We start from the raw sequence: 27518 nt of genomic DNA, 5'->3' as shown, positions 1-27518 counted from the left end.
AAGATCTATAGACAAGAGAGGAAAAAATGTGAAGAATGGTGTCGATTGTCTTCAACATACTAAGTAAAATGTACAAATCGATCCTACATAATTTTATTAGATTGTGTTCTTATTTCTCTTTATGGTTTCCTCAACTAAGGTTTCGGATTCAAACTCGGATGTTTTAAGAGAGAGTGCTAGGGGTTCATCAAATCGTAGTAAGATGTTTTAAGAGAGAGTTCTGGGGTTCATCAGATCCTAGTGACCTCTAACTGGAAATTCCTCCCACCTCTAAATTGCTGCAACAAATACGGCGACCTCCCCTCTCCCAACACTGTCAAACCACCTCAACCCACTCCCACCCCTTGCCCCCATTTCTCAATGTCCCCCCTTACTACTTGTTTCCCGCTCTAGTCGTGGTCTTAAAATCTGAGTCTTTTCTTCAACGTAGTGAATAGGACGGAACATGAGCTCCAATGGAAGAATATATTAGGCCCATTCCATGCTCGTAACCCATTGGAGCCAATAAGCATTGACGATGAACTTCGTGCCAACCTCCATAACAAGTGGAAATTACCTATCATGGCGAAGTGATTGCCTAGAAATATCTTTCGCCTGGAGGCTGTGAGGGGATGCCTATGTGAGCCTGTAACCTAGTGGGTGGATTGGAGTTTGAACCACTCCCTAATGTCGCCATCCTCTTAAGATTCTTCCACTGTTTTGACCATCATTTTGCCATCCATGAAGGACCTTAGACAATAAATGGGCACTGGATTTCCCTTTAGCAATAGTCTCCTCATATTAACCGTCGCCTTAATATCTTCAACAATAGGAAGATCTGGTTGCAGATTCACGACCTCTCCCAGCCTATTTTTTTTCCTAAATAACCTCCCTTCAGCCTCTCACTCGGTGAACAAACAGATGAAATTAGCGGTGCACTCAGAGAAGCCAATCAATTGGAGTGGGTTGCATTGTACGGTTGAGCACCCATCGAGTGTGTTGTGTGTCAAGCGGTTATTCTCTGCAGTGAATGTGGTGGCACGATAAACATCAGATGACCGAGAACATCCGAATACATTTCAAGATCATCTCGGCCATCCGATGCTCACTGCACTACCGCACTAACTGCAGAGGATGCTTTCACGTTGTGTGCCACCCTTAGTGTGTGAAGCCAGCACTCATAGGCCGTAAAGAGAGAGAACCTGACCGAGACACAAGGAACCCCCATTGTGTGGCAGTGGGATCCGTTTTGTTTCTACTTCATGGCTAAGGCGCGTCTATAATACCCTTGTGCGGGCTAAGATCCCCATGAAGGCTTGCTCCACCGTATGGTATGATTATGTGACAACATGTCCTTTTTATTCCACTAATTCCCCTCCTTAATAACTAGCAAGCCTCGAAGGAAAATGTTTTCTCTAGAAGAAATAATCGTACACGATACACCCAACCACTATCTTCAGATATTCAGGTTTTTCAAGCCATTAAAGTGATACAGTGGCTGAAACAAGTTGGTTACACAAACTCATCTGAATGATCGGTTATACTATGATAATACAATACATTTATGATAATACAACGTAGAAGCAAGTATGACAGCATTTAAAACTAAGATAAAAGCAAAGACAGCCACATGTAATTAGGAGAAAGTCTTGCGCTGCTCCTTGAAGCAACAATACGCCGACGTGTAGAAGGATATTCCCTCATGCTCCTGCTTCTCGCCACCCTCATAATATCTCTTCCGGGTCCACAAAGAGAGGAATTCATACGCAAGCAAGAACAATTATCTGATGCAGATCCATCATCATTTATCAGCAAACATCAATGGTCAATCCAATCCTTAAACAGCAACATGATATACAGAGGGACATTTAGAGCAGCAATGACCAAAAGCATTTGGAATGTCCGGAAGAATCTCAGGGCGACTATTATCTGGACCTTGTTTGTTGACCTTTGTGGGAACTTTCCAGTTCCATCCAATGTAACATCCGCATTCATCTCTACAGAAAATGATGCATTAGAATCTCGAGAGATCTGTTTCTTCATCCATGATCGCACCACAGCATTTCCCCTACAATGTTTTAGAAGTACAGAATATTATTTACATCCGAAGTTGCCTTCCTACTACATGTGCATCAAAATGTTTGAAAGATGTAGAGGAAAAACATTCTAGCGTGCGTGCGTGAATGCGTGCGTGGCGTGTGTGTGTGCATCAAAATGTTTGAAAGATGTAGAGGAAAAACATTCTAGCCCTAATAAGCCGATCTACCCACTGACAGAAAATTCTAGAATGACTTTCTGACGTGATAAAAGACAGTAATTTTGGGAGGCATACAAGCACAAGCAGATGAAGATTAGCAGAAACACCAGCTAGTGCTCCTGCAGGCATACAACAGCCTATTGGCAGAAACACCTGCAAGTGCTCCTGATGGCATATAACAGCCTGTATTGACGCAACAGATCCACCCTTGCACTTATTTATGCCCACCTTCCGACCAACAGTGTGTCACTTGAACTCGTAAATGAGACTTTTGTGTCTTTCTTGATAAGATGCATGGATCCCTCTGCATCCCAAATTGTCTCATAGTCACAGATTTCGTTTTCATCCTTCTCTTTGTAGCCACCTCTTAAAGTGTTACCACTTATTGCTCTTCTGATGATTCCGATAAAGCGACCGTAATTATTCCAACAGCCAAACCCATTTGCTGGGCGAAGGAGGGGCACAAGGAGGGTAATAACAAAGAGAGAGAGATACCTGACATTTCAGCAAAGGGATAACAGATGTTAGTGTTCCTTAAATAATTAACATTTATAACGCATTGCAGAAGCAAATTACCATATGTATATGTGTGTTTGCATCGGAAGAAAGCACAAATGTGTAGACACTGCATCTTCTAGGTCAGTTCTGTTAGAAAATGAGAGCTTACTCACTGACAATAGCATGAATGACGGATATAAGTTCCCCTGTTGCCAACTTAAGGTCCCTACAGTATGCTGCAACACTCATGGTTAGATGTCATACCTTGGATGAAATAAGAGGCCCAACTATGAAGCACTTACCTCTGTCACAGGCCCAAATTTTCTTAAATGGGTGACTGTACACTGATCATGGTCATGACCAGAGAGGACAAGTACCTGCGGTAAATCTTAATCATTGCAAGTACATTTGGCTATTAGCAAGATCTGTTTGTCTAATTATAAACCCATTAAAGTAGGATAAAATCAAAGAGGGAGAGGACGGAGGACCCACAGGTTTGACCAAATCCAGTAAATGGCTTGACGTTTCCTCAGAGAGATAATTCTGGTATCTATTAATAGAGTAATAATTAAACCAACCAACAAATCACATTAAGTAAACTGAACAATCTATTATAGTTCCAAATTGAGAGTCATAAAGTAATACAAGATAAACTTACATGATTTCTTGATCATAAGCAGCATAAGAAACCCTCTGGAGACAAAACATGTAATTAACAAAAGTAAACGCAATTGTGTTGTGAATTGCCGCACACAAGACCTAAGAAATTAATGAGCTAAATAGCATAAAATAACCAAGTACAAAGAACACAAAGATTTATGTGGTTCAGCACAGTGGCCTACGTCCGTGGGGAAGCATGGTCGACTATTTTTTTCACCAGAAAAAAGGAGTACAAGAACAATTTTAACACTCCCACGACCCTAAACCCAAGGAATGCACAAGAGAGAAAAACCTCACACCCCAAGAGAGAAACCCAAAAGTGAAAATGTATTGAGTGTGTGTGTGAGACCACCCCTTCATGTGAAAAAAAAAAAAAATAACACCTTGCTACTTGGAAACATTCTCAACAGTGGATTAGATCATATACGGGGCCCACCTCCTTTAGCTAATGCTGAAAGGAAAACAGAAAAGCAAAAGAGAAAGAGAGTCACTTTGGCAAGGGGAATTGGTTTTCCAAAAATGGAAACCCTCTCTCTCTCTCTCTCTCTCTCTCTCCACTCCTCACTGTACAACAATTTGGTATCATTGCATTGTGTATTCTAATTTCTGTTGGTATTGGACTCAAAGATAATCTCTATGTTATTAGTCAACTTTACAATGAGAGCAATCTCAAGCTGAAGCCAATAATTCATTATTAGTCCTTCGAAATATGAAATGAGTAAATTTGTTAAGTATTTTAATCTCTAAACAGGAAGTAAACAAAATGGCACAGAAGGTGAGATTATTGACAAGAACAAGCACTTAAATACAGAAAAAACAAAGTGGAAATAGCATCATACTTGATTGATAATTGGAGAAGAACGGTGTGGTCCACAAGAAGTCCAGTCGGGCCGATACAATGGGATATGGGTCAACAACACCCTTGTATTTAACCTAGCATCTAGATGAATCAAAGGAATTGTGACTTTTATATCCAAAGGTTTAAGTATGATAAAAAGAACAAGTTAGAGAGACAAGTTCCAAATATTATCTTAAGGATCAAATATTGTTTACCCATTGATATGTTTTTCACTAAATTCCAGGGCATGAAAGTGAAATTTCTGTGCGGAGGCCCTGCAGAATTTAAAAGAAAAAAACAGTTTTTAATCCATATAATACATGCCTGATGGCACTTGCAGTATGTGTGTGCATGCAGGTGTGCATGTGCATATGTGCCTCCATTTTAAAAAAGGTAAGACATATACTGGTTTAGTCTCAAAAAACATCATTGGTCAAAATCGTCGTCAAAATGCTGTTTCAGTTTAACTATATTATTAAGGAAGAGAGTTGCTTGTGCAAACTGCAAAAACAGTTTGCTTTTCATCTTTTCTGAGGCTGGGTTTAGGTAGCACATGGAGTTCTCAAGGGTATATTATTCACCCCCCAAAACATATGATCTCATAAAACATTCCATGCGAATCCAATACAATGAAAGTGCTACAAATGTAGTTCAGACAAACCCATTTAACGATTAGGATCGTAATATACCAACGCACTCATGCAGCTAATATCTCTGTGGTAGCTGAGCTATCACTTCACTCCAGGCAGATCCTTTGATGATTTGAACCTGAAATGTATTACGTTTTTATATCAATTATTATGTTCATAACCAATATGCTAAAAGCTGTAGGACTCTTGGAATGCATCAAATGAACCCATTTAACCATTGTGAGCGCACAAAACTAAGAGACCTATTGGAAGTCAATCTCACATACAAGAAAGGATCAAGATCTCCCACAAATCCAACAAAGCTCCCAGCCCTACTGTCTTTAGCATGGGCTTCTTCTCCTCCTGTTGGGATATCATTGGAGAAGATCTTACTAAAACCATTAAAAGTTTCTTCTTCAATCCATCCCAAACCCAAAACATAAATCAAACCTTAGGCCCATGCTAAAGACATGGGTGCTTCCTCATCACAAAGAAAGAAGGTGCTTCCTCAATAAATGACTTTAGGCCCATCTCCCTATGTTATCTCTTGTACATATTCATGGCAAATTCCCTTGCTAATCGTCTTCAGGTTGTCAAAGACTGGCTTGTCACTGCCAAACAAACCATCTTCATTGGTGGTCGGAGAATTGCCGACAACATCATTCTCTGTCTTGAGATTGTATGTGAGTTTGATAGAAAATCCCACTCCCCAGCGGCTCTCCTCAATATCAACATTCACAAAGCATTTGACTCTATCAGATGGGATTTCATTTCTAGAGTCCTTCTTGCCATATCCTTTCCTCCCATATTTGTCAATTGGATTCTCTCATGCATTTCCTCTCCTAAATTCTCTATCCTAGTGAACGGTTTCCCCACTGGTTTCCCCTCCTCTGTGGGCATCCGCCAAGGCTGCCCTCCCTTTCTTTTTTGTTTGTCTAAGTTCTTTCTAGATCCATCCAACTCACACTGACAACCTTCTCACCTATAGCTTTCACTAATGAACTTATGATTTTCTCCAAAGAGGATATGAGGTCTCTATCTCCTCCATCATGTCCTCCCTTCTCTACTTCGAATACCTTTCTGGCCTTCTGATTAATCTTCTCAAATCCCACCTCTTCCTAATAGGTATCTTTGAATCCTCTAATGCTCTTCTGCTTGAGCTTACAGGGGTTCTCACTTGGCTCTTTGCCTGTTAAATATCTCGGCCTCCCCCTTATTTCCTCTAGGCTCACTGCCCACCATTGTGCCCCCATGTTGAGTCAAATCCGCAAAAGACTCTAGTTGTGGAAAGGTAAGCTTTTCTTGTATGTGGGTCGTCTGGTGTTTATCCAATCTTTCCTCCAATATACATACATCTACTGGTCAATTGTCTTCCAACTACCCAAATCAATCATCAAGTTCATTGAATCCCTCTTCTAGACGTTTCTTTAGAAAATTTCTCCACCCCCTCCGCTGGTCCTCCGTTTGCCTTCCCAAATCTGAAGGAGGCCTTGGCTTGAGAAGAAGCACAGATGTCAACTCTGTTGGCATCCTTAAGCTCATCTGGAAGTTCATCTTTAAGCATCCCAATATATGGGTCATTTGGGCCTACTCCTCCCTTCTTCGTAATGATTCTCTCTAGACAATGTCTGTCAAACCCAATTCCTCCTGGGTATGGCACAAGATCCTTGCGCTAGGCCTCTTGCCTTAAATGCCATCAAAGTCGAAATTGGTAATGGAGTCGACACCTCTTTCTAACTAGACAACTGAAACATGGCTGGTGCGCTTGCTCTCCTTGTTGGTCCTAGAGCAGTTTGCTCTTTTGGTATTCCCAAAATTTCCATGTCTCTTCCATCTCCAATGTTTCTTGGTCCCCCCCCCCCTTGGCATTCCCTCTCTGGCTTCCTAATGGCAATCCCTCCCCCCATTTCTTCCTAGGTCAGAGTGGATAGAATCATCTGACCCCCTTCCTCCACAAGTCTCTTTACCTCTTCCTCCTCTTGGAATCTGGTTTGCTCAGCCTTCCACGCCCTGACACAAACTAGTCTGGTTTAAATCCCACATCCCCCGCCATAGTTTCACAGTCTGGAGAGCTCTCTCCAATTGCCTCCCTATCCAATCTTTCCTCATCCATCATCACTTTCTTGTTTCCCCTCTAGTTGCTTTCGTTGGAAATTTAGAGGATAGTAATCACTTATTCTTTGAATGTCCTTTCTCTTCATCCATCTAGAAGTGTGCCCTTACCAAATTTTGGTGCTAGGAGAAACCACCTTTTGCTTCAGAGAGAATAGATTTGGATTGATATAACTTTTTTTGGGAGATCTATCTATGATACTGCTAGAAAGCTTGCCTTTGCTGCTACCATTATCCAAATTTGGATGGAGCCATCTACCTTGACGTCTCCCCCAAGCACATCTCCACCCCCATAGCTCGATTACTGAGTCCCCAAGAACAAGCTTATTATTGTCTCCTGAGGATTGCCTTTGTCTAGCTTAACTCCCCCCTAGCCCTTTGGGTTGTTTCCCTTTGCTTTCAGCCTAATTGGCCTTGTTTATTGCACCCAGCTTCTAGTTCTTCCCATGTTTTATACATATTTTTATTCACAAAAAAAAAAAAGGATCAAAATCTCGGTTTTCATCCTAGTTTTGGTCATGCCCAAAACTGGATTTCGACCCTAAGCCTCCTTAGGTCAAAACTTGGGTTTCAAGCATGGGTTGGTTTCGGCCGGGCCCAAAACTGAGACAACTCAGAGATTCCGGTTATTTTTGACAAAGAATTAGTTCCATGGCAAGGATCTAGAACTCGATCTCGAGACTAGTTCGACCAAGCTTGAAACTAAGTTATGGGTCGAAACCTACAAACCATGTCGAAACTTGGTATTTTTTATGGGCCAAATTAAAACCTTGGTTTTGAGACCCAAGAAGTGTTTTTTTTTTTCCAGCTTTTCTGTGTGGTGCCTATTTTTTACCGTTCAAACCTAATCCATTAATTAGTTTCACAAAAGAACACCTAAAATGGTACTACGTGTGTTGACCCAAGTTTGCTAGTGACTGAACCTAGTTAGGCATGCCTGTTTGGTATTTGTTTCTGCTAAAACATCGTTTTAGAAAATGATTACTTAGATATTATTTATAAATAAGCAAATACCCCAATTTGAATCCAATAAAAATAGTTAAAAAATTCAAATCTAGAAGGATAAAAGGTCAATGCACAGTTTAAGAACAAAAACTAAAATTTCAATTGTAAGGGTGATTTACAACTTTCAAACACTGATGTTTATCGCAAATATGAAAATTCGACAAATCATATCAAGGTAAAACATTGCCAAAAACCAAAAGAGCGGTAAAATAATCTTTTGTTTTGATGTCCATAAATTTATTTTCACTCGGAATGAATTGGAACAACTTTCTAGCACTTCAAATAAGGTTTGATTGAAAATTTGGATTGCTTAAATTTGAGTTGTTTTGACAAATTTATGTTCCAATCTAACTTTATTTGAGTTGCGTGAATGCAAAGATTATTTTACCGCTCTTTTGGTTTTAGCAATGTTTTACCACCCCTTTGGTCCCCCCTCTCCTTCGTGTTCCTTCTCTTCCTCCTCTTGGAACTTTATCCGCTCTCCCCATCCCCTTGTCCCCTGGCACAAAGTTGTTTGGTTTAAAGGTCACATCCCCCAGCATAGCTTGACTGTCTGGAGAGCTCTCTCTAATTGCCTTCCAACCCTCTCCTTCCTTCACTTCCACCACATTCTTGTGCCTTCTTCATCTTGTTGCCTCTGCTAGAATGGTTGTGAGGACTCTGATCACATTTTCTTCTCTTGTCCCCTTTCCTCCTCGGTTTGGACAAAAGTCCTCACTTGGTGTGGGCCTGGTAGGAGAAGCCCTCTGCCCCTCTTTAGGGATTGGATTTGGATGGATATGACCTTTAGGGGATCCTCTTTCTGTGATACTGCTGGAAGCTTGCCTTTTACGCGACAATCAACTACATTTGGATGGGACGCAACCTTCGAAGATGGACCTCCAATTCTCGTTCTTTTGATAAGATTTAGAAGGTCATCTTCTTTGATATTAGCACCAAACTCCAATTTCTCCCCCTGAAGCATGTTCGAGACTCCCTAAGGAACAAGCTCATTGCTGTCTCCTGGGGCTTCTCTCTCTCCTCTCTCTCCCTCCCCTCAGGGCCTGTTGCCCCCTTATAGGTTTTAGTATTTCCCTTTTCTGCCCTCGGGTTGTATATTCCGCCTTGTTTCTTTCTTAATTTATTATTCACAAAAAAAAAAAAAAAAAAAGATTTATGAAGTTTTCAGATTTGAGAAAAAACTCAGCATTTGAAAGTTGAAAATTACCCCTAGGGGGCTAACTTTTTATCCTTTTGGAATTTTAAATTTTAATCATTTTTATTGGATTCGAATAGGGGGTATATGCTTATCTATGAATAATATCTTAAGTAAATAATATCCTCAAGTTGGCTCAAAATCTAGTTGAAACCAGTTACGAAGTCAAGTCGACAACCATTCTTGTCTCGAGCTATGGCTCGATACCTCGAAATTTCGATCGAAACTTCAAGTTTGAACCACGATTTCATCTTAATGCTTAAGGTAGATATCATCTGAGATCAATTTTTTTAAGCGTTGGTACTTATAAGACTATATCCTAAAACTATATAAAAAAAGTATTACTAAATAGTCTTGTAAGGTTAGCGTCACCAATTATGGTCATTGAAAAATATCATCAAAGATGAAATCACAAGACATTTATCTCTTACTGAACCCGATATATCCAATGTATGTATTGAGTGTTATTGGTTTTTTTTTTTTTTTTTTTTAAGTGAATAATTAAAAGGGGGAGGGAGAATACAGCCCCATGTGGAGATTACAAACCCAACAAGGGGTAACCAAAGCCCAGAAAGGACTACATCCAAGGCCCAATGGGCTTGAAGACTCAAAAACATGTCCATAATATCATAAAAGCCCACATGGGCTTAAAAACAAAGGAAGGAAGCCCATCACAAGCAAGGGCAACCAAGTCAAATCTAGTAAGGCTTTGTGGAACCCTAACATACTATCCCTTCTCTTCATATTTCCAGCCTCCAAAGGAGCACCGCCGGCAAGAGGGCTGCCACTTTGGAGGACTGCTGGCCTTGCGGAGGGCCACGGCCAAGATTGCAGCTGGCCTACCAGAGCTGACAGCCACAACTGAAGTGCGCGGGGCTTGCAGAGGGCAATGGCGAAGCAACTGCCGGCCAAGCATAGCTGGCAGCAAATTGGTTGTAGGCTTGTAGCCAAACGAGCCAGGCAGATCGAGTGGTTGGCCAAGCAGGGTTGGCGATGAACAGCTGCAGACCATACTGGCTGGCTGGTGACCAAGCGACAGCAGAACAAACCAGGCGGAGCATGATGGCAACTGGAACAAGAGCAAGCAAATGGGATCAGGGGTGATGAGGTTGCTGACCAAGCGGGAATCCAAACGAGCATAGAGATCTAGTAGGGATGGTGACCTACGGAGTTGGTGGCCAAGAAGAAGGCTGCTGGCCGAGCGGGAATTCAAACAAGCAAAGAGATCTAGCAGGGATGGTGACCTATGGAGCTGATGGCCAAGTCACAACTCCAACCGAGATGAAGCTCTAGGAGGGAATGAAAAAGCAGAGAAAGGAAGGAGAGGACGAAGATGAGAGAGGGGCAGAGAGAGGAAGCAAGGAAGGAGAGAGGCAGGGGAGCAGCCCAGTGGCCGATTGGAAGCTTTCCTTTGCTTAGGGTTTTCGAGAGGGAAAGGGTTATGCTACAACAAACCAACCAATCGATTTTGTAACTATTGAAAGCATACAACATCCAAAACTTATCCCAACTTAATGGGTCAGCTACATGGAAATTCTAAGCAAGGACAAGTGCAAGGATCCATACAAAAAGATTGACAAGTTATGGCTAATTATAATGAGTGCCGGCTGTCAATCTGATGCACCACTACAAATCAGCAACACGCTTATAACGACAAACTATAATGGTACCCAATGTCTACTTGACGTACCAATCAATCTAACCAGATTTTACATAAATCTGACTCATTACAACCTCACTTTCTTAATTCTGGATTTGACAATTAAACCTTGGAAAAAGCCCCTCAAGGTACAATTTTCCTTTTCTCCTGAAATGCGGCTTTATAGTAACATTATTGAGAAAAAAATGTAGAAATTAAGAAATCAATGATCTATTACTTCACAAGATAATAACCCAAAACCAAATTGTGATCAAACTGAAAGATTGCGATTGTGGAGGCTACAGAACCTTCCTTACCCACAGAAGCAGACCAACAACTGAAAGAACTTAAAGACTCTCCAAAGTGTTCATCACCTCTGTATGAGCCTTTCAGTTGCACAGATTAGTGGTACAAGACAAATGAATGACTAAAACATGAGAGAGAGAGAGAGAGAGAGAGAGAGAGAGAGCTAACATTATAATCAAATAATTGGTGTGGGAATTTGTTTTACATGTTTTACATGCCTGGCTTGTAACTTTCCTAAGGTAATTATATATTCGAGGCATACCCAGGGACCGTTACTGGTTAAATTTATCCTTCCAGCTGAATATATTGGATAAACCCTAAGAAGCATCACTAACTTACATGAAATGAATTAATCAAGAATAACAAAATATAGTAGCAAAATAAAAAAATTAACCACACGTCATTCTTCATATAAATGTTATGCCGATTGAAAGGTAAAGCTCCCACAGTTGAGGAAAGTATCCCGTCCAATACCCACTGAACTGGAAATGGAATCATGTATTTTGGTATTAATGTAGAGGTTCAAAAAAATGTTTCTTTTCTCTTTTTTCCAAGGGGTTCAAAAAGGTGTTTGTTATGAGCAACAGTAATCTTTGGTTAAATAATGAGTGGTTGCTTTATTGGTAGAGTGTATACTATTACTGCCTATGGGGGGGGGGGGGAAGGTAGTTCAATCTGATGGTAAAGCATCTTTCCACTTGGGTGGTCAGGGTTAAACAGCCTTTTCTATGCATTAGCGCACTGTGGTGGTACTCTTCCCACCCTTTGAAGTTTTAAATAAAATCAATTGGAAAGAGTCAACAATTACATGAATTGCTCAAACAATAAAAAATCAACCCCTCTCCATTGTTCAAAATTTCTTTCAAAATGACAAATTTCCCAAAAAAAATCGGTTTAGACAAAGGTTGAAAGGAAACCTGGTTTGATACCTAGGCCTTACAAAGTTTTGGTTGAAATTTCGCACTCCCAACAAAATTTCGGACCTGTTTTGGGTTTTGGGATAGTTTCAGTCAAATCCTTTGTAAAAATACATGGTTTCAATCGAAATTCCGTAGTTTTGGTGAAATTTCGAACATGTTTCAGGTTTCAATGTCGTTTTTCTAGTTTTGACTCCAAGACGGAAACTTCATAGAAAACCTCAATTTTGTGATTTTTGGCCAAATCACTCCCATATCTTTGTAATGAACCATGTATAACATGTGATAAATATGAAATGGTTTCTACTTTTATGTTTATTCATTCCTAATGCATATTTTAGTTGTTTGAATTGAATTATGTGTTCTAATACTAAATTTTGTGTATATAAAAGCGTACAACTATACTACCAACCTAGGGTCTGAAGCCAAACTACCATTTTGCGTTTCTTTTATCGAAGGATTCCACTATGTTTGGAGTGCCTAAAATTGGGTTTCCCAAAAATTTTGGGACCTAATTTGGTCATTTGAGCCTCAAACCAGCAGTTGAAACCTGAAGCAGGAACTTGCCTGGCTTTGGTCAAAATTTCGCAGTTCGCAAAATATTTCGGTTTAAACTGAAACTTTGAACCTTGCCCTTCTCACTGCTTTAGAACAGATAGCTACTATTTAAGTATAAATACCACAACAATGACGCAATGTCTATGTGTTCTAGCAAGAGGAAATGCATTTATAGTGATGCATTTAAGCCATTTTGTCGTTTACACGTTATTTTTTTCCCTGACTGCAAATTGTGGCTGCATTGCAGTGATATCAGATGCAAGAAGAGTCCACGGAAAGAAGGCTTCAAGTCTACCTGACTTTCACATTTTTCCTGAAAAGGATAAAGTACTAGCCAGCGGTTCAATGTTCACTGAAAAATGACAATTTGAGCCTTTCAAACAGTCTGATTATCAAAAACCAGATGGTCCGCTAAATTTCGACAGTTGTTTGAGATCTCTGGCAGGTGACTGAAACAGAGCATCCACCAGAAAAAGGCCAATGGACCAATGGTCCTCAAAGGCGCTAGGTTGAAGGATAGGGAAGCAAACATTTACAAGCATGCAACTGCAAATGTTATAAAAGTAAACTGTCAACAGCTTAATCATTTACCATCAAGAGTTTGAGCATCAACAGCTATGAACTCTACTTCTCCAACAGTAAAACAATAGTTTCTTGAACCAAATTCTCTTTCATAGCGCCTCATAACCTGTAGAATGTTGGATGTCCCACAAGTTCAATAAAGGTTATGCTCAAAACTTCAGTTTACAGATATCTAATGAAAACAAAAAAAGAAGTTCCATTAAAACTTTGGGAATCATCATAGACACAAAGGAGGGGAGGCAAAGAATTTCTACGACCCCAAGTTTTACTTTTATTGAAAGAACAATGCACAAATAACAAATATGCACATAAATACACTTGAAATTGTAAGAAGCCTTAGTTTCATGGAAACCCATCAGTATTATATACAAACTCAACTCAACTAAAGTAAGCCTCATCCCAACTATTTAGGATCAGTTATATGAATACTGTTCCACCACGCCACTCTATGAGGAGCATACTTCCATCAACTCATGAGCCCTTATCTGTTTTCTTACCACTTCAGCTGGGCCATTTTCCCTCTTCCCCTATCGTTTTAAATTTTAAGAACCTCATGATTCATCGTACTAGTTCATTTCTTGGTGATCTTTGCTGCACAACAAACCAAGGGTCCAGGTTAAAACTTTGCAGGTTTCAACTGAAACCTGGTCGAGACCAGGGATTTTTCTGGGCCAATCGAAACCTAGGTTTTGAGGCCCATAAAATGTTTTTTTAACCTTTTTTTTTTGTGCTGCCTATTTTTATCATTTTACACCTTTTCCATGAATTAGTTTTCACCAAAAAAACCAAAATGGTACTTGTGGTTTGGACCCAAGTTTGCTAGTGTACACTGAATGCTGTTGTACACTAAAAAAAACACAAATCCAAGCTGTAGAAGGGTTGGATGAGTAGAAGAATGCAAGAAAGTGGGAAGTGATCAAGTGTTTTGCCAAAAACTGCGTTTTGGCAAAATCCCAATAGTGTCAAAACCAAGTTGTCTCGGTCAAAACTGACAAACTTAAATCCATGCAACAAACTATCTCAAGCAGCTTTCCTTCATATTGTCACTCATGTGTGTGCCTCTACATGTTGGACTATATGGAATGATAGAAGGCCAGATTTGAGCGTTCTTTCACTGATCGGCATTTGATGATAGCTAAAATTTCAATGACTGATCAGTTAAATGGAAGTACACCCAGGCATATGAAGATACGGATGATCCCATTCACAGCCGATGAGGGATCCAAAGTCCCCCTCATGTGTAGGCGGTTCGGAAGTGCCGTAATGTGGAGGGATGGAAAGGCAGGACTGAAACCACTCTGATACCATGTAAGTTTCCAACTCAAAAGATCGATCTGTGAAGTGGAGGTACTCCCAGTTATATGAAGACACAGATGATCCCACTCACAGCCGATGTGGAACCCAACAAATTCCATTTCTAATTGGCCAAACATTATAAAGAAGTAACTGCCTAATGCATTTTGTTTGGTTTAGATTTACCTCATCAACCCTTAATTTCACAATACTTATTCTAAGAAAATTTACCTATTGAGGGTCCCTAAGAAAATTATTCAATTATAGGCTAGACAATGATCTATCAATGCACCAAATTACCATCAGCCACTATTATAAAGTGGTTGGTTTACAGAAAAACTCAAGACTTATCCAAACTAAATGGAGTTGGCTACATGGATCCATGCAAAGACAATAATAGAAATAATAGAAAAAAGAGAAGAACACGCAACAACAACAACTCAGCAATATCTCACTTATATGGGGTCTACTACATGGATCCTTGCCCTCCAAACAGCTATATTCAAAGTCATACTTGAGTGAAGACCAAAACCATTCATGTCTTTCCTCACTTCTACTAGGGTCATTTTAAGCCTACCCCTACCTCTTTTATTTCCTTCAATCTAAAACCAGATCAGTCCTCTATACTGATGCTTCCAAAGGCCTTTGTCGAACATGGTCATGCCACTTTAAACAACTTTCTCGGAGCTTATCATTTATCAACGTAACTCCCAAATCAGTCCTAATATGACCATTCCGAACTTTATCCTTCCTAGTTTTTCCGCACATCCATTTCAACATCCTCATCTCTGCTACACCTAATTTATCCATATGACGTTTCTTAACTGCCCAACATTCCACCCATATATCATAGCCAGCCATACAACTTTCCTATAGAATTTTCCTTCAAGTTTTAAAGGAATATGTCGATCACACAACACTCCGAAGGCACCTCTTCATTTCATCCATCCCACTCTAATTATATGAGAAACATCATCCTCTATATCACCTTCTTCGTTTATGGTTCACCCCAGATATCTAAAATAATCATTTTGCAGTATCCCTCTTTCCTTAATATTTACCATAGGTTACACAGCATATATACTCCGTCTTTGTTCTATGTATTTTAAAACCTCTTGATTCTAGGGTTGATCTCCATAATTCTAACTTAGCGTTAATTCCAAAATTTTCCTCATCCACCAAAACAATATCTTCAAAAAAAAGCATACGCCAAAGAACCTCATCATGAATGCTACTAGTTAAATCATCCATGAGAAGCACAAACAAGTAAGGGCTTAAAACTAATCCTTGATGTAATCCAATTATGATTGGAAATTCACTACCTTGACTACGCACGGTTCTCACACTAGTCACCATGCTCCCATATAGATCTTTAATTATTTCCACATACTTACTCAACACCTTTATCCTCTCTATTACATGCCAGATTAACTCTTTAAGGACTCTATCATAGGATTTTCTAGGTCAATAAAGACCATATGGAGATCCTACTTGCCAGCTCTAAATCTTTCCATGAGCCTCTTTATGAGTCCTAAATAAGAAAATAGCTTATGTCGTGGATCTATCAACCATAAAACCAAATTGTTTCTCTGAGATAGTAGTCTCTTCTTAGGTGGGCTTTGACAACCCTCTCCCATAATTTCATAATATAACTCATTAGTTTTATGCTTCTATAGTTATTGTAACACTGAATTCACGTTTATGTTTATAGATTGGAACTACAATGCCTCTCCTCCATTCATCTGGGATTTTCCCTGTGGTCATAATCTTATTAAAAATTTTGGTTAGCCAAGATACACCACATAAACTTAAACTCTTCCATACTTCTATAGTGATCTCATCTAGGCATGGTGTCTTACCTACTTTAAACTTTCTTAAGGCTTCTTTAACATCAAACACCTTAACATTTTGTATATATCTATAGAGTGTGGTGTCTTTCTGAGTAATGCAATCTTTCGGGCCACTCTCACTCGAAATGTCTCCATTTAGTAAGCCACAGAAATACTCATCCATTTGTTTATAATGTCCTCCTTCCCTACTAGCACTCTACCATCATCACCTTCAATACATCTAACATGGTTGAAATCCCTGCTCTTCCTTTCTCATATTTTAGCTATCTTATAGATAGCTCTCTCCTTCCTTTGTGCTTATATGGTTATAGAGTTCTTCATACTTCTTTTCCCTTGCTTTCCCCACAATCCTTTTAGCTTCATTTCTGGCAGGCTTATACCCTTTTAGAGTTTCTACTTCTTTAGTCATTTGTCAAGTCTTAAGCTAGTTTTCTTCATCTTAATGGTTGTTTGAACCTCATCATCCCACCATCAAGTCTCCCTAGTGGAATGTTATTTTCCTTTCAATTTCCCAAGGACATCTTTAGCAACCTTCTTAATACAAGTCATCATTTCGTTTCACATCATGTTAGTGTCCCCCTCAAAGTCCCACCTTCTTTGTTTGACCACTTAATCAGTGAAGGAATTCAATGTAACCTCCTTTAAGCTTCACCACCTAGGGCATATAGGCTCCCTTTCCTTACAATCCTGTAGAGTGAGGCATATATACATGACCACTAATCTATGTTCTTGGTATCACCTTACAGTCCTATATAGTAATTTATTAGATCTTCTGTAAAGAAGAAAACTATTTGGCTACTATGGTGCCCACTTTTATAGGTAACTATATGCTCCTCCCTCTTTTCAAAATAAGTGTTTGCAATGGATAAATCATAAGCAACAAATCACCCCCTGTAACATTCTTTCCTATTTGGCCAAAACCTTGCAGTAGGTGGTCACCCATGTGTTTCCAGAAATGCAACTAACTACTTTCATCTAATTATACTTGGGGTGCATAGGTACTAATTATACTGACAACCTCTTTTTCTAGCACAAGCTAGATGGATATAATAATATCTTCAAGTCTTTGAACATCCACCACATCATTCTTTAAGTCTTTATCCACTACAATTACCACTCCATTTCTATTACTTTTATCCCCTGTATACCACAGTTTAAGGTCGTACAACTCCTTAGCTTTGCTATACTTCCATCTAGTCTCTTAAATATAGGCTATATTAATCCTTCTTCTCATGACATCTATTAATTCTAGACTCTGACCCACTAACGACCTTCTAAGATGTTAATCTAATCCCGTGTTTTTTGCTTTTGAACTAGCTTCTTTACCCACACTTTTTCTGCCATGCGAGAACTCTTGCCTACTTGACACCGCATCCAGGAGCCGACACAACACGTCGCTTACAAGGTACGCCTACTGCCCTAGCATAAGGTCGATATGCCATATTACTAAAACAAAAAAAGAAGTCATAAAATACGATCCCAGCAAAAGGTGATTGGTTGAATATATTAAGGTATCGGTTGCCTACCTGACACACCAAATATAGGTATATATAAAAAATACAACAAAATATGATGAAAGGCGCACCTACTGCTTTAAATAGCCAATCTCAACATTTTAAATAAAACCCATAATCAAACAAAGCAAGACAATGCCAGTGCATTACAAGGCATAAAATCAGACTCCATGCATGTAACTCAAATAAAAGACTAGATACAAGCAGTGGCCCAGAAAAAGGAGGGGGAGGGGGACAGCATACACCGCAATCAAGAAGGGGGGGGGGGGGAACAACATACACAAAAGCAACAAGTAGCACGTGGTTACAAGAGGTTCCCACCAAGCTGTGCCAAGAGAATCTTACCTGTGGTGGGGTAGCCAGGAAAGGTCTGAAATCTTCCGGTTACACTTACACCTTTTATTGTCAGTGGCGATTGGGGGTAAGGAAATGGGGGGATTTGGGGATATGGGGCTTAGAGAAAGATCATGTCTGAAATATCCCCCCACCCACCCCTTTTTTTTTATTAACTATTGCACTGTCGGTGGCAATTATTAGGGGCTTGGAGAGAGAGAGAGTCGTGGAAGGTGAGGAGAGAAGTTGCCGAGAGGAATTCGAGGTTGGGCTAGGGGAGAGAAACCATAGGGCTGAAACAGCAAGGCAGGAGATGACGGAGGCTTCAAATGGGGAACTCCTTCACCACAGGTCCACAGCACCTTTCGACCTGAGATCTCAGTCAAACGATCCTTCTTTCTATCTATCTGAAGATTTACTGGAATCGACCCAAATAATTTGGCAACGACAGCGAACCAGTGACCTGAAATTGCACTTGATGGCAGATTGCAGAACCGGTGGGGAACCCTGGCTCGATATCACAGCAGAGAGGTTGTTTGGGTCTGAGCATCTCAGATTCCAGCTGCCTTAGGGAAACAAGGTGCTTCCCAGAATTCCAAACCAATAAGATCAGGGACCAGAGAGTTCGATGAAACCTTCGAGTCTCAGTAGACTGTCAACAGCAATGAGTTCAAACCCTCAACTTGCTCCACCAATCACAAATTCTCTTCTTCCTCAAAAAACTAACAAAAATATTTCAAAAGTTTGTCCCAAATAGGTTTCTATGTTTCCATCAAAATTATTAATTCTGATGGGGTTCTCAACAAGAAACATGATCGTTTGACTGTGAAGTTGTTCTGCCATTAAAAAAATAATAATTGATTTTAACATATTGAATTCATTCAGTATACTAATGTACCTCAGGACTACGAGAGTGAAGGCCTGCATAGCCAACATCATGATTCCCAGAAAGGAAATATACTTGTGCATCTGAAGTTCTTTTATGATGATTCAACTTAAAGATGTGTCTAAAGCGACTCAAAGATTCCTGCCACCTGTTAAAATAAAGAATGATAGGGATAAGGTCAGAAGAAAGCTATCGATATTCACATTTTGGAATAATAAACAAGCAGAGCAAGTTAAACTACGAGGTCAAGATTAATGTGGAGTAGATAGTAAGATACACATGCTGAAACAATAAACAATGAAAAATTGGTAAGGAACTTGCACCAAGATGGAACAAGAGGAATAGTAAACAAAACAATAGAAGCAATTTTTTGGGAAATAAATAAAAAAATTATTACAAACAATAATAATAATGTAAAAGGTACCAATCTGAGAAGATAGGATCAGTGGTCTCAGACCACTTAAGCAGTGCCTCTCTATACATAGATGTAAGTAACTCATGTCTATCACTCCTGGCCATACATCAGTTATAGAGCATAAATTTCTAGAGAAACCCCCCCCCCCAACTTGGATATGAAAAAGGTAGAGCAGTGACTGTTTTCTCTTCTTACTAATTTGATTCATTACCTCGATCTTATTCCAACAAGCAAAGGAGGTATGAAGTTCCTAACTTTCTCCAAATATTGAACACCTATCTTCTATATTTTAGTGTTCTACATTGGTTCATACTGTTTTACCTCAGGGATCTTGGGACTGGAAATTTGCTACACAAACCTGAGGGACAATAAAACATTTTACTTTACTCCATTGTAACTTATCCCAGGTATTCAACTTTCATGGATGAGTTTCCACACCAAAGACAAATAATTTGGAGGAGTTTGGATTTTTTAAATGAGTTTATGTTGATAGAGCTATGGAAGAAGACCACAGAATCTATATTTCTGAATCAAATTTGTATAGGAAGTAACCTTTAAAAAAATTATGTTGATATTCCTCAAGTTCCAATCTTTGGCATTACACATAATGCCTGTAACAAAGCAAAGAAATAACACAACAGTACCTGCCCAAGAAACAAACCTAGAAGAAGAAGAAGAAAAAAGAGAAAGAAAGAAAGAAAGGAAGGAAGAAAAGAAGAAAAATCTTGTTAGGTCCAAGACTCAGTTTTCACTGAATAGGGAAGCCATGGCACACCAATAGTCTGTTTCTTACTCCTCCAAGCAACCAGGTTTCCACCAATAAAGGGACAATAACCGGTAACAGATCTTCTATCCATCTTTTTTTTTATTCGATGAATAAATAATTCATTACCACGAAAAACAAATATACAAGGGAAAGAAAAAAAAAAGTTGGGGGGGGGGGGGATGGGGAATAAAAAACAAAAGGGCTCAAAGGATGACCTAAGGCGAAAGACCCAACTACACGGGGATCCATTGTTGGGGTGGGGGGGGCGTGGGGGGACTATAGTGGGGGAAATGATGAAAGAGGGCAAACCCCAGGAGACAACAATGAGCTTGTTCCTTGGGGTATTTCTGACTGGGCTATGCCTGATAGTGCCAATTTTGGAATTGACCTCGAAGTAGATGCCATTCCAAATCCTTTCAAAGGAACGAGAGTTAGAAGTCCATCTCCGGAGGTTTCGCTCCATCCAAATGTGGTTGATAGTTGCCGCAAAAGTGAGTTTCCTTATAGTGTCACAAATGGTAGAGCCACCAAAAGTCATAACAATCTAGATCCACTCTCTAGAAAAGGGAAGGGTGAGTCTACAAGATGGCTAAATGGAACTAAGGGCCTTCTTCCAAACTAAAGCAGAGAAGGGGCAAGAGAAGAAGAGGTGGTCGACATCTTCATTGCTATTCCAACAAAGGCAACAGGATGGGGAGGCCTGGATGTGCCAGCCTAGTCAGTGTCTGAATATCCAATAAGATTAATATTTTTAATTGGTCTATATTTCAATGATGCTTCTTTGACTACTGCTTTGACTTCTTCTTTTTACCCCCTTTTACTACTTTTTGGTACTTCTATTTATTCTTATGCTTACTATTACCTTAGACCATATCAGATCCATATAGTAGACCCCATCAAGTTGGGATAAGGTTATGATTGTTGTTGCTATATACAAGACCCTTTCCTTGAGTACTTTTAAGATAACATAGAATACGGAAAGCCACCTCCCAGTGAGCATGTTTAGGTATCTCTAGGAATTGACTAATAATGCCAACTGCAAAAGAGATATTTGGTTTGGTTACAGTAAAATAAAAAAGCTTCCCAATCAACCATCCATAACAATGCTTATCAACCAGTTCTTCACCATCATTATCTCCAAACTTCTAGTTCAGGTCCATAGGTGATGCAGAATTAAGGCTAAACTGGGTTGACCTTACGGGAAATTTCAACCGAAATGAACCAGACCTGATTGGATTTTTGGGATTAGTAGAATATTTTAGGATTTACTTTATTTAGGAAATAATGAGTTATTTCATTTGGGAAACTATGTAATGTTTTATTTTGGGTAGTTGTTAGTCAATTAAAGAGTTACCAATTTGAGTTTTATTCTGTTTCTAATTTCATTAATTAGAACTTAGGAAGTAATTAGGAGTTGCTAATTTAATTTTGATTTTAATTAAGCAAGTTTGAATTTTCAGTTATTATATAAAGGCATGTAATCCAAGTTATTAGACAGATTTTGAATGAATTGAATTGAATGTTTTGGTGCTGGGTATGGTGCAAGACGTGTGACCTCCTATACTCCCCCCTTTGTGTGATTCTTTTATTTTCCCTTGCAACTCTGGGTTCGCTCAAGGATTTCTTCCCTTTCTCTACGAGCCCACCATCAAGTGGTATCAGAGCCGAAGGACCCATCTCCTTCGTTCTTTTTCCTTGTTTTCTTCCCTTCCCATTCTTCGTTCTGATTTCTACCGTGATAGAGAACAGCCAAAAAAAAGGAAAAAAACATCCCTTCTACTCTACTGAAACGCAACCCCCTCCCACTCCTGTAGAACCTAACCTCTCGCCCCTTGTTACCTTCGTTTTAGGATCCCATCAACCAAAAAAAGAAAAAAAAAAAAACAACTTTGTTGCACAGAGACATTGGAAATCCTAAATCCCCTTTGATTTATAAACCAACAAACCCCTCCACCATTTTTTTCCCCACCGCCAGTTTTTTGTTTCAGTTGAACCCTTTGTAGGGTTCTGACGGTAGGAAAAGAAAAAAAAGAGGAAGAAAGAGCAGAAGTTTAGAGAAAAAGAAAGAAGAAAAGAGAAGAGAGCGACAGACCAGAAAAAAGAAGCAAGAAGACGAGACCGAGAGAGAAACAAAGAACCAAAGAAAAATTACATACCTGGTTCACTGGTTTGAACTCGAAGTTGAACTCCAATTCCAAGGTTTTCCACCACTGTAATCTTCGCCAAGAAGGAGATCTCACAGTCGAACTCCATTTTGGTGAAAGGCAATCTGACTCTTTAAGTTTCCCATGTTACCCCCTCCCTTACATCATAGTAGTTTTAAGTCTTAATTTTTTTTATTTTCCATAATTAACTCTCCTTTCTACCCTTATCCCAAGTTGTCCTTTTTCACATAGTTTTCAAGTTTGCCCTCATCCATATGTGACCTTTCTTTTTGTGTTTAAAGTAGAACTGCCCATATTTACAGTTGTGTCATTGCCTTATAAACTTCAGTTTATTTACCAATTTGCCACTCCTCTTATTTGAGCCTTCCAATATTGCCATGGATTCCTTTGTGTTCAAATTCCGAGTTTGTTTGCCAAATGGAAAACCTGCTCATTTATTAATTGATGAGAGGCAACACAACAATTTTGTTTCACAATCTGTGATGGATATGTTGTCAAAGACCAATCAGATCATTTTTTAGTCAGAAGATGATGTGTTTGTTAAATTTTTCGTTTCTCATTATTATGATGGTGCTTTTTATAAAGTGTTTGACTCTCCTGAACACATCATTAAATTGGCTCGATGTTAGTTGGAACAACGAAACAGCATCCTTGATCATGACAATAATGTGTGTGCCCTCCAGGCTTACCACATGCATCAAAAGTTTAATCTTCATGGATTGGTTGAGTCAAAGAAAGTGATACCCCCAGTACAACCACAAGACGAATTAAATGCATAAACACAAGTGGAAGACCGTCTTATTGTGGAGCATGTGATGACAACGGAAAGTGAGGAAATCGTGGATCAAGAAATGACGAACATCAATGCAGTGCCAGTTGTCGACCATCATGAGTTCGTTCTTCCCCATGATTTTCCGGACTTGAATGCACCTCCACAGCTTCACATCTTGGATTTTGTTCGCGATGCAAATAACGAGCAATTCAACCATGTTCGTGAGTTTTTATTATTATCATTTTTTAAAACTCGCGGACGAGTTTTTCTCAACATCGGGGGAGTTGATGCAGAATTTAGGCTGAATCGGGTTGACCTTTTGGGCAATCTCAACCGAGATGAACCGGATCCGATTGGATTTTTGGGATTAGTAGGATATTTTAGGATTTACTTTATTTAGGAAATAATAAGTTATTTTATTTGGAAAGATATGTAATCTTTTATTTTGGGTAGTTGTTAGTCAATTAGGGAGTTACAAATTTGAGCTTATTCTGTTTCTAATTTCATTAGTTAGAACTTAGGAAGTAATTAGAAGTTGCTAATTTAATTTTGATTTTAATTAGGCAATTTTGAATTTTCAGATATTATATAAAGGCAAGTAATCCAAGTTATAAGATAGATTTTGAGAATGAATTGAATTAAATGTTTTGGTGCCGGGTATGGTGCAAGACGTGTGACCTCTTTTTCTCCCCCCTTTGTGTGATTCTTCTTTTCTTCCTTGGAACTCTGGGTTCGCTCAAGGATTTCTTCCCTTTCTCTACGGGCCCTCCATCAATAGGCGTGTCAATAAGCTTAAAAGCTAACATACTAATCTCAGACAGAAGATCTAGCACATACTTTCTATGAGAAAGACTAATACCTTTACTAACCCTCACCACCTCAAAGACGAATACCTTTACTAACCCTCACCACCTCAATTCCCAGAAAATACTTGAGAACACCTAAATCCTTCATTTGAAGATTCAATCATAAACATAATTTAACCTCATCAATACCAAGACCAAAGTAATAATTACCGGAGATAATAATGTCATCAACATATACAACTAGCATAACCATCCTAGAATCAAGAGTAAATAAACACCAAATGATTGGAGTAACACTGAGTAAAACACACTTAGTAGCAATCATAATGAATTTACCAAACCACGCTCTAGGGGATTGTTTCGGTCCATAGATTGCTTTATAAAGTTTGCTCACCTTACTAGTACTCTCCCCAAGCAACTTACCAAGAAGTTGCTCCATGGATACCTCCTTAAAAAAATACCATAAAGAAAAGCATAATATCCAACTGATATAACGGTCAACGAGGATTTACAGCAAAAGATAAGCACGTTAATAAAATTCAAACGTGCAATTAGAGGAAAGGTTTCAAAGTAAATCAACACCATACGTCTGCGTATATTCTTTGGCGACTAACCAGGCCTTGATCCACTTTACAGAACCATTAAGATGATACTTGATAGTATACACCCAAAGACACCATATGACCTTATCCGAAGGAAGATCAACCAAGGTCCATGTCTTGCGAGAAAGCCGAGCATCAATTCCCACATCTAACACTGATATCCACTCACGTTGAGAGAGGGCATCAAGATGTGATATAGGAACAAGATGAGAAAAGGACAAAGCGAAAGTATGAAGTGAAGACGGAAGGTACACAATTATCAATGGTATAAGTAACTATAGATTGTTTTGTACAAGGTGTACCTTTACATATAGCGATGGGCAATTCAGTAAAAGAGGGGACATAACTAGGAGTTGCATCCAAAGAATCTGACTGAGTGCGGGGCAGTGAAGAAGTAGATTCAGCAGCAAGAGTGGTACCTTTACAATGCCGCTGATAAACTTGCAGTGGAGGCAAGGAATTTGAAAGAGGAACTAAAGTAGGTACATGCGGACATAGGAAAATGTCAGTTGCTAAATCACTACCCTTAACAGAATAGTATGGTGTATGCTCAAAAAAGGTTAATGCCAACACTAACAAATTGTTGCTGGGTAATTTTTTCTTAAACAAAATTTCTTCATATTTTCATATTTTTCTGTAATTATTTAATATATATTATATATTTCAGAAAATTAATTAATTAATTTATTGACTGAAACAAAAAAAAATGGACACCATGAGGCTGTAGATCAGCCTTTGGTGACCAACATATAAAAAATTGAGTACCAAATAGCATATATAAATCATATTTTTTCAATTTTTTTTGCAAGAAAAGAATTTATTTAAACAGAAAAAAAAATTTTAAAACAGAAAAATGTTTTTTCTTCCATGATAGTATAGATCACACTTAATAGCATCACATATAAAAAAATCAATGGTAAGAAACAAGATTTGATGATGTTTCTATGAAAAATATGGCTTTGGGAAGATATTTGTACCTTAAAGTGTTCTCGAGGAAAAAAGCCACCACCGAAGTTGAAGATCTTTGCTTCAATGTGCACAACAATGAAGATCCCTAAGAAAAAAACACCGAATCCACAGCTTTTCGGTGTTTTTCACACAAAAAGTAGCTCCAACAGGCGAAACAAGCGAGTTTTCTCACCTTTTGGGTCGAAACAATGCTTTATATGCATGGGTTGGGCCAAAAAATGAACCGAGATGAGATTTGGGGCGAGATCTCGCCATTTCAAAAAAACAAGATCTCGCTGAGATCTCACTAAGATCTTGAACCATGCTAGCAAGGAGTGGCCTGATTCAGATTGAAGTAACTAAAAGATATAGGGGCAGGCCTAAAATGAACATAGGAGAAGTAGTGAGGAAAGACATGCATAGTTTAGGCCCTTTAGGTCCTGTCCCAAGTATGAACTCAAATAAAGCTAATTGAAGGGAAAGAATCCATGTAGCCAACCCCATTTAGGTAAGACTACTGATTTTTTGTGTTGTGTTCGTTACCTTTAACTTTTCTTTTGCTGTCTTCGATCAGATCCATGTAGCATAACTCATTTATTTGGGATAAGGCTGAGTTGTTGTTTTTGGTTGTTGAAAAAAGCAACATATGAATAACATTAGTGTAGCTAAGAAGAGGGTGTTAGATGGATAGGTTGTAAAACTAGAAAAGATATATGGAATGAATAAATTAGAGGTGATTTAGGGTAGCTCCTCTACATGATAAATTGAGACAAAGTCACTGCGGTGGCATGGTCACATGAAATGAAGATCTCTGCATGCACCGTTAAGGAGGAGCAATTGATTCAGACTGCAGAAGCTAAATGAGCAAGGGGTGGTCCTAAAATGAATTTGGGAAAATTGTGAGAAAAGACACGCATGAATTAGGTTTTGACACAAATGGCTTTAAATAGAGCTGAATGGAAAAACAGGATCTGTGTAGCCAACCCCATTTAATTAGGACAAGGCTTAGTTGAGTTGAGCTATGTTTCTGGTCCTGTCATGTAATGACAAAAAATGGTGATGATTAGCTGTTTTGGTGGGCTTCTAGTCCCAGTAGTACTAAATTTCAAAATAAAAATGCCTAAGATGTTCCCTTTCTGAATTGCCAACCTCTGGTACCCAGCTTCTGGCCTAGTAGATTATATAGAACATTTTTCAAATAAATATTTATAGATTTACTATTTAAGGGAAAAATAAAATCAATTTTCAGAAGAAAAAAAAGATAATTTTTCATCTAAATTATGCAGAAAGGAGCAAATAGTAGAAAACTGTAATAGATCTGGAAAATTAGAGAGGAAAAAATAGCATATCCAGAAAAAGACAAGTAGACTAGGCGAAGCATACATGATGGGAATGAATTGCCGACACATTAGGTTTCGATTTTACAAAATATTCAGTAATATATGTAGCTTCTAAAGATACAACAATTCATAGCAAGGGACACGGAGTACCATAGCAGCTCATTTATAACATATTATTCACAAAGAACTGAAGTATTACTTAATAAAAACGCAAATAGACATACAACTGAAAACAATTTCCAGTGCTTACTCTTCATCTGACAAAACAGGCCCCCCATCAAAGTAATCACCCAGGAACAAAATCACATCAGGCTTGAAAGGCAAAATAGATGCAAGATATGATCTCCGCATATACAAATCTGTGTAAAATTGTGCAATCTCCAGAGCAAGTGACTTCGGAGCAAGTCCATGGGAAGTCTTGTCCATAAGCTGTAATGGATGAGAAATCAACGCCAGAATATAGTGGAGGGAAAAATAAAAGTAGTGGGACACAAGTTAGAACTACCTGAGGATCAGCAAGAACAGCAACTTTTAAAAAATCATCTACATAAGCTCCTTCATCTATCATCTGCAATAAGATGTCGAAGACATGTTCATACTACGTGATGGCTCATAATATTAGTTTTCTTTCTTTTATTCCTCTTTTAACTTAC

At 38.9% G+C, this 27518-nt stretch overlaps 1 protein-coding gene across 2 annotated transcripts; it reads right to left on the bottom strand.

Moving 5' to 3' along the window:
• Positions 1–1372: 1372 nt before the first annotated feature.
• LOC122091360 (uncharacterized protein C630.12) lies at positions 1373–27518 on the bottom strand. 2 transcript variants are annotated; one of them, XM_042661249.1, is made up of 13 exons: positions 27371–27518; positions 27116–27294; positions 19064–19199; positions 13185–13281; positions 4448–4507; positions 4234–4334; positions 3393–3427; positions 3227–3284; positions 3037–3111; positions 2813–2970; positions 2465–2731; positions 1915–2047; positions 1373–1763 (listed from the first exon to the last, which is right to left on the bottom strand). In XM_042661249.1, exons 1-13 carry the CDS (start codon positions 27431–27433, stop codon positions 1740–1742), a joined length of 1386 nt encoding a protein of 461 aa, XP_042517183.1. In that variant the 5' UTR covers positions 27434–27518; the 3' UTR covers positions 1373–1739. The 2 variants fall into 2 exon arrangements, with proteins under 2 accessions (XP_042517183.1, XP_042517182.1); XM_042661248.1 differs by having other exon boundaries at positions 1373–2047.

The sequence above is a fragment of the Macadamia integrifolia genome, chromosome 10 (assembly GCF_013358625.1).
Source record: "Macadamia integrifolia cultivar HAES 741 chromosome 10, SCU_Mint_v3, whole genome shotgun sequence".
Taxonomy (NCBI): domain Eukaryota; kingdom Viridiplantae; phylum Streptophyta; class Magnoliopsida; order Proteales; family Proteaceae; genus Macadamia; species Macadamia integrifolia.
Note: the sequence above shows the minus strand (reverse complement) of the source record. Positions and strands in the feature narration are given on the sequence as shown.

What these genes read in the sequence shown, in the direction of transcription:
- LOC122091360 (XM_042661248.1), bottom strand. Translation starts at nt 27,433, where the DNA reads ATGATAGATGAAGGAGCTTATGTAGATGATTTTTTAAAAGTTGCTGTT. An exon ending in GCTTATGATCAAGAAATCAT is followed by an intron (nt 3,285 to 3,392) that starts GTAAGTTTATCT and finishes CTCTATTAATAG; the next exon opens with ATACCAGAATTATCTCTCTG. An exon ending in GACACACTGTTGGTCGGAAG is followed by an intron (nt 2,048 to 2,464) that starts GTGGGCATAAAT and finishes AAAACATTGTAG; the next exon opens with GGGAAATGCTGTGGTGCGAT.